The 8,238-nt window shown below is 33.3% G+C and overlaps 1 protein-coding gene across 1 annotated transcript; it reads right to left on the bottom strand.

Annotated features, from left to right (window-relative positions):
* Window positions 1-1,494: 1,494 nt before the first annotated feature.
* On the bottom strand, window positions 1,495-7,781 carry LOC128746052 (retinal homeobox protein Rx2). The gene is made up of 3 exons (XM_053843103.1): window positions 7,575-7,781; window positions 1,936-2,047; window positions 1,495-1,877 (listed from the first exon to the last, which is right to left on the bottom strand). The coding sequence occupies exons 1-3, from the start codon at window positions 7,779-7,781 to the stop codon at window positions 1,495-1,497; spliced, it is 702 nt and encodes a 233-aa protein (XP_053699078.1).
* Window positions 7,782-8,238: the final 457 nt, after the last annotated feature.

The following is an 8,238-nucleotide window of genomic DNA, read 5'->3' as shown; positions in this document are numbered from 1 at the left end:
TTATGAAATATTTAATTTCACGTTAAATCGAAGGGAAAAGCGTTTGAAACTCGAATGATTGACAAATGAAACAAAATTAGCAATATTTGCACATTGAAATTCATGTGTAAGTTCCCTTGGACACGACATTTTGTCTATTTTTATCGGTGTACCTGTTGACTAGAATGACTAAATATAGGATATATGCACGCTTAAAAAATTTAAGTCACGAATGAATAAGATTAACTCAGAAATGAGTCAGTTTCAACTCTAAAATGAGTAAAACTCACTATGACTCAAAGCAAAGCAAAGCCTAGGTGCTACATTCCGTTATCGAACCTTCTGTTTTTATACGACAGACTACGCAGCCAGCTGTTAGAGTACAGGACAATTGCAGGGCCAGTTGCTACGATCCTACTGACTCTAACAGACTCTCCCAGCCGAGATTTGAACATACAACGACTGGCTTATTAGGCCAGCGTCATACCTCAAAGCCAACTGGGAGTACTTTTGTGAAAGTGAGTCAAATTTTTTTAAGCGTGTAGAGTAATGACACTGTCAAAATTGGAATGGCAATTATCTGGTAGTGTCATTCCAATCATGCAACCGACCTATCAAATGCATGTGTAGAAAAGAGAAAGAGAATCGGCAGTGCATGCATTCAGGCTGAGTCGCCGCTCTGTATGTAGTCACTCTACTGTTGACAGATTTGCGTTTCGAGAAAATTGTGCTACTGGACGACGTTCGTGGAGTTTGCAGCAATAGTTCATGTTTTTATCATAAACAAACAGACATAAATCTTTGACATAAAATATAGTCATAACTTTGTGACATAAAATATAGTCACGTACATATTGCCTGAATCTATGATCGACATTCCCAAATATCAGCGTACAACAGGAGTATCCCTCGAATAAGCAAGCATTTTATTATTTGAGTTAGTCACCGTTCACTTTTATAACTTAAATTTGTTGATTTTTTCGGTGAAATATAGAAGCAACACAATATTGTTCTATATTTCACCGAAAAATTCATCAGATTTAAGTTATAGCAAGCATTTTGTAAATGATCTTACCCTCTTTGCCGCCACTTTGCCGAATACGGAAACATTCCCCTTAATGTATAGCAGGGGGGGCACCCATTTGGCATAAATTTATTTGGCATAACGCCATCTGGCATAATTCCTCGAACAATATTTTATGACCTAATGGTCGCATTCCTAGATGATTTGGGGCGAGCCGGCCGTAGGCAACGGCGAGTGTTCCGGGTTGCGGAAGCTATAGCCACCCCTAGAAATGAGCACTAGTTCCACCAATGGTTTTGGTCATGCGCAAGGAACGGCATTTAATAATGACTTTGGATATTTTAAAATCAAAACATAAAATATGCAATTGTATTTCGACCACTTTATCCATATTATTGTTACAAGTTGTCTTGCCGTCTTAAAAGGAAAAATTATAGATTTAACGCTTCCGTATCTACGTATATACAAAATCACATATTTGAATAAGTCATTTAGTTTTTGATAGAACTATTATTAGAGTAATCAATGCAACCACTGTTGGTAGTTAAATCGATTTCTTCCGAGCCGTCGCTCAAATCGCTACCATTTGAATCTTCAGAATTTGCTGATATACGTGAGGAAACGTGTATTGGATGGTACAATGCACGATTATCAATGCTAGCACTATTTGAATGATTTCGGCTTGCTTGAAATAACGGATGCGCTGAAGTCGTTCTCTTGCCTTCTTCAGGAGAATTGTTGTTTGTATAATTGCTCGGCCCTTGGAACGCTGGATGCATTAACGTAAATTCTGATTCTTTAGAAGAGGATTCATTATCGTCAGTTTTTTTACTGGGTGCATTATTATTATTGGGGGTTACTGGATTTTGAGGATCTGTAAAAAAATAATTGTTAAAATTTTCAGACCCTTTTTTATATCTGAAAATCCCTACCAGTAACCAACTGCGTAGAACTAATACCTAAGCAACGCATTCGCCATGCATCCTGCAACAACTGCAATCTTGCTTGTTTTCTCCATTTTGCGCGACGGTTTTGAAACCATACCTGAAATTAGAGAAATTTATATAATGAAAATTATATGTGTCGACCAACAGCGCTAAACAAAGAGTTACATGAGCCCATTATAGCTATAGATAAAACATAGCGGCTTTCAATAGTTTTGAAATAATATTCTTCTAAATAATCGCATATTTGCCTAGATAAGAGTGAATGCTGCTTATTAAATATCAACTTAGATACTTTATTTTTCCAAAACTGCTTAGTTAATGCCATTATGCTGGTTTGTGATTTTAGGTATAATGAACCACATTTCAGTTTCAAAATTTTACACACAAGTAGGTGATAATCAAATTTCGAAACAATATCAAATTTCAATAAAATAAAATTTCTTAATTTATATTGACTATTTTAAAATCGAATAGATAATTTGACCGAAACTTTAATAAAAACAAGAGCAACTCCTTTCTTGAAATGCATGCGAAGATGCAAAGGATTTCCTGGTCTTTAGTAGCAACAAATATTAAACTAACATTCCTTCCCATCCCGCCAGGATCCACATTGAGACGATATTGATCAGAATGCAAGGATCTGATAAGGTCACACAATGGGGAATAACGTGCTATCCCAAGCATACTTTTTCCAACTATCATTTTGCAATTTTCATCGGTACCTACTGGTCAGTAACGAAGTAGCAACATACGGGCAGTATCCTATGCATATGCGTATGTGTGATATTTTGAAAATGATGTTTTGATTGCTGTAATAAATAAATCGTATGAACAAAAACAGCATCGCGAATTTTGAATCCAGGGGACTCAAGGTTGCAATTAAAAAATGATAGTGAGATCTTTGATATCGTTTATTTGGCGCTAGATACATAATAAACAAAAGCTGTTTTCAAGCATCTTAGTAGAATCTGTAATATGAGTAAACGAGTAAATTTTTTTCTTCAAAATTTCTGCTATTTGAATTAAATTATTCGTTATCATTTTATTGACAACTAGTGTAACGATTGGAATCTATACAGGAATTCTAGTATATATTTGAAATTCAAATTCCGTTTTTGCTTGTTTTTCCCATAGCGCGCTAGAGCCCACTCTACCTCTTTTGTTTCACTTCTGCTCTGTGATCAAAGGATCGTAGCACTAGCAACACATTTGACCTGTAGTCAGTTTACAGTAAATGTCCAATTGAAATAGAAATTTAGATTTCGAAAAAGTAATGTAACACGTGCGCTTTGCTTTACCTTGAAACAGACAGGAAATAAACTTCAATATGCAGGGTGTCTATAATCCCAGGATTATTATAATGAGCCCACTTGCTGTTTTATTATCTACCCTGAATATCGATAACAAAATATCGCGCAATTAAACCTTTTTCAGGAAACTTTTACTATTGGAACGATTAATATGCTAGCAAATAATAATAAAAAGTCATTGCAAATCAAGAAACATATTGATATTGCAATTGAACCTGAAACAGAAGAAAGTGAACATTGAAAATATTTTTATAAAGCATTTTCTAAATTCAATAAGTAAAATTTGAATTTCAACATTTTATCAAGAAGCTCTTACGGTTTACAATGTAAATGTAATGTTCAGATTCAAATCACTAGAATTAATATATAAAGCCCAATCGCTACACTATTTATCATTAAAATGACAACGAATAATTTAACCTGTATCACTAAAATATACGAAACATAGAGATAGGCAACACAATTTGACAAATTATTTATTGAGAAAAATAAACCGACTCATATTCTATTATTTATTTATTATTTTAACAGATTCGTATTTCAGATTTACAGGCTTCTGTTGTCTGCTTAACTTGTTATGATAGCAGGATTGAATAGAAGTTTTCAACTTTTTCCTTAATTAGTAATTTTACAAAGGAAAATGACAATATATCAACGTAATCAAATGTTACTGATAATTTAAGTTTAATTTAAGTATAATTCGTAAAAGAGAACAACTTGAACATCTAAGTGTCTATTATTGTTTAATATGCTTTATATGTCTATCAAACTGTACGGTAGAAACCATACAATTAGATACTCAAAACCATAATTTTCTTTAGGTAAATAAGTAAAGTGCGAAAAAGAGAAAACGAATCAAACTTCCTATCTCAAATGCGCTGAAACTTAACAGTGCTTTCCATTCTTCAAAGCCATTGTTTTCACGTTTTGCAACGTCATATTTCATCAATTTTATTTGTTTCGTCATTCTTTAAAGACGCATTACTTCTTCCCGATTGGGAAGCCATGCCGGATTATTCATTACACATAACACACACAACATAACATATGATACTTGCAAAAAAAGATAACGTAAATATCATCACCATTTCAAAAATAATCTAACAATGCCAATTCGTAGTTAATAGGCTTGTATATTTTAATTTTGTATCATTCTTTTGAAATATTACAATTCAGCTGAAACCATACATACATATAAATCAAATATCAATTAGAAGTTTAGTATTTTTAATCACTTTAGGATGTTAATTTATAATAACTGTTGATAGAAGAGTCGGTAATCCAATAACACCCCCTGTTTCAATTTCGTTAGGTTCTTCTAATCGGAATTCCTATAAGGAAAGTAAATCAGCTTAGTTAAAATCGAAAAAATAATTTAACAAAAGATTTGCAGCATAATTTGATAGTATTTTAAAACAAAGATTGTTGATAATATAAATGTAGTCAAATGGGCATCTCATATTATTAATTCAAAATAATCTGTAGATCAACTAAAATATTAAATTATTTGTTTATGGTGAATATTTTCCCAGTAAACCACAAATCGTATAATAACGTGTGAAAATCATCTTAAATATCGCTAAAAAAAAACTCAAAATCGTACATAAAGCTTAATAAAGCGCACCCTAGTTTACAGTTATTCGTACAAAATGATAGTAACTGATTCACGTACGATTTTCGTCACAGAATTGTATAGCTTTATGGAACTAATCATGTTGAGTCGAATTTCATCGTATACAAATACTTATGAGTGCGAATTGTTTTCATATAAAATTTGCAATATGTATATCGCCTCCAAAACAGTACGCATATGCTGGTTTCGTGCATCGAATGCGATTTTTCTATATATATATATATATATATATATATATATATATATATATATATATATATATATGGTAAAATTAGTAAATATCCTCGATGTAATGCAGTAACTTAACCAAATTGGTACGGCATATAGCAGTACCGGTTTGTTAATTAATAGAATATTCTTCAAACAATGTTAAGCCTTTCAATATAGGAGAGGATATCATTTCAAATATTTATTAAACGTGAGTTTTTATCCTACATTACTTTCAAGTATTAAACCTGCTCAGGCAAACTTCAACTAACTCCACTCGCTCATTATCTATAGCAGGGTTTCCCAACTGGGGGTTCGTCAAAAACTTAGTTCGCAACAGAATAGTACAGGGATGCCCCGATATAAGACAATTTATTATTTTAAAAAGTTGTCTTATAACGGAATTGTCTTATATAATCGAAACATGATTTTTTCAAAAAATTGTCTCGTAAGCGGTCGCCAATTAAGTCTTTGTTGTGTGTTTTCATTTTTTGAACTATTTGTTATTGTTTGAGCTGTTAGTTTTGAACAATTTTTAGAATTATTTTAAAATAAATGAACATCTTCTTGGCGCCGCTTTTGGAATAGAAAATTAACTCTGGTGTCGTTACCAACTATGTCAATTTGTCTTACATCGATGTAAAAATTGTCTTATATCGAGGTTACTTTACAACGAGGTTGTCTTATATCGAAGTTTCCCTGTATAGGGTGCAATTCCCTATGGGGTTCGCGAATCAAAAAAGTTTGGGAACCGCTGATCTATATAATCTTATATTTGGCTTATAAGAAAAAAAATATTAGATGAGTTTTAAGAGAAATTTTTCACTTTTACCAGTAGGTTTAGAAAACATCCAAACCTTTCTGCAATTGACCGCATATCCCTGTGAGATGATGCAGAGGATTCCTCGATCATCATCCTCGTAGCAGCAAGTGTCGGACTAACATTCCTTTCCCTCCCAAATTGACCTGCATGGGCCTGGCTAGCATGAAAAAGAATTAGATCACCGGAAACCATCATTCTGATGGTTCTTTGTGCAATTTCAGATGATCCAGATCAATTGTGGGCAACACATGGGCCGTTAAACTATGCTGTGCTATGCTAACCGGTGCTAATTTATGACAACTGTTGTTATAATTTATCTAATTTGTAACAATCGTTGTTGAAAAAAATAGTATCAAAATAGTTTATTGGTAAGACAGCCTGTTATTATTTTGTTAGGTCCTCCTGGTCGGGAAACCTGTAAATTTCTAAGATAATCTTGAAAAATGTTGATAATATAAATAAGATTATAGTCACTTTAGTAGCTTGGGTCATTCGTAACTTCTGTCGGGTTAGGGTTTGAACCCGGGTCCTCGGCGTGAGAGGCTAACCTCCCACCGGGATTGACCCCACGAATAGAACTAATGACTGTTATATATTGGTAACTCTGTGGAATTGAAAAGAAGTGGAATACCGACGTCGAAAATATATTATATTTTAATATATAAAGGAACAATATTTCTAAACGCTTTTTTAATTTATTTGATATTATAAAATATCACCTTGAAGTCAACCTATCAACATGCCTTGTAAATGAAGTTAGCACGTGCATTTTTGCAGGTATGTAACAACCAGCAATCTCTACAAACATTTTATGCGAATAGAACTTTATTCAACTATTATACAGCAAACTTGCAAAATTTATGCTAGAGTTTTAAAGTGTTCTTTGATTTTGTTTTTTCATTGATGCTGGTTTTATTAGATCAAATTATGATGTCCGAGCATTGTTTTCGATTTGGGCAAATTTATAAACAAAATTCTATCTTGAAAAGTCTGCCGGATTTAAAACTTCAAATTCGGCTTTGAAACAGGTATAATTCTAGTATTTTTCCATAATTTGATTAGTTCGTTTCATTTTTTCTTTCTTTTTTTTTTTTGTTGGGGGATTTGACCATTATTTTGAACTTTTGTAGTTCGTTCTATAGTTTGATTAGTTCGTTCCATTAGTTCCCTAGTTGATTAGATTAGCTTTAGAAGTGCTGAATCCTTGGTCTTAAAAACACGATATTGTTTTATTATTCTTTTCTTCAAATGAATGACACAATCCAGCTTCAGGATTAATTTGGAATGCATAAGAATTGTTTATACCTTAATTTGTAATTGCTCGCAATGTTATTCAAAACAGAATTAATTTATTAATGAAAATCCAAAATCGTGCTATCATTATAACGCATAAAAATGTAATTTTTTATACGTTTTTACACGACACACACAAAAAAATCACAGACTGTTTAACACTTTCACATGTTTAATCCTACTAGGAAAGTATAGGAAAGAAGCCTAGAAGTGCTTGTAAATACCATGACCCCCAATGATTGTGTGCGCAGAGCTGTGAGCCCGCTCTGATCATCACTTTCCAAACCAGGTTTTTGTTTTCTCGATACTCTTGATACTTCTTTACATGTACATAACATCATCCAAAACAAAATTTCACCTGAACTCGCGCCTCACTAAGACTGATTCTAAGGGCAACTTCTTCTCGAAGAAATACGTCTGGATAGTGGGTTTTTTGAAAAAGTGCTTCTAGCTCCTGCAGTTGCTGTGGTGTGAACGTAGTTCTATTGCGTCTCTGACGACGTCGTCCAAACATATATTCCGTTAGTAAATCACCGGGCAGTGGGGACAAAAACGGGCCAGCCATTGTCACGTTTCAATTTTTAAAACGCCGGACAACAATAATGTTTCACTTGAACCGGATAAATTATTCTCGCGTACTAGATTGACAAGATTTATCTTCAGTATTTACCAACCGACTCGCTCGAAGCCTACAATGGAACTGAAGATTTTTATCATAAACATCCCTTAAAATTTGATGCAAATCAACATTGCATCCCTCTGTAGTACATACACCTATTTACGTATATATGTTGGGTGCTTCAGTGAAAACATCAAGAGAGTAAGAGAACGAGTATAACCCAGGATACAGCGGCTCGTTTTCATTTGTTTCATCATTGCTTTGCAACCAGTTGGAATTTACACTCTGGATATACACACACCAGCCTTTCCTATTCGAAATAATTCTGATTGTTACTGTGGTTTCATAATTTAGAGAATTGTGCTACTATTGGTAACTATAATAAAGCACAACAATTATTCCC

This window comes from Sabethes cyaneus, chromosome 1, assembly GCF_943734655.1.
Source record: "Sabethes cyaneus chromosome 1, idSabCyanKW18_F2, whole genome shotgun sequence".
NCBI classification, from domain to species: Eukaryota; Metazoa; Arthropoda; class Insecta; order Diptera; family Culicidae; genus Sabethes; species Sabethes cyaneus.
This window is presented reverse-complemented; position numbering and strand designations above follow the sequence as displayed.

Bases quoted from the DNA above. Each gene is read 5' to 3' on its own strand.
- LOC128746052 (XM_053843103.1), bottom strand. From the start codon at position 7,781: ATGGCTGGCCCGTTTTTGTCCCCACTGCCCGGTGATTTACTAACGGAA. The intron at 2,048-7,574 runs GTGAAATTTTGT...CTCTAATTTCAG, and splicing joins TTAGTGAGGCGCGAGTTCAG to GTATGGTTTCAAAACCGTCG. The intron at 1,878-1,935 runs GTAGGGATTTTC...ATTTTTTTACAG, and splicing joins TTCTACGCAGTTGGTTACTG to ATCCTCAAAATCCAGTAACC.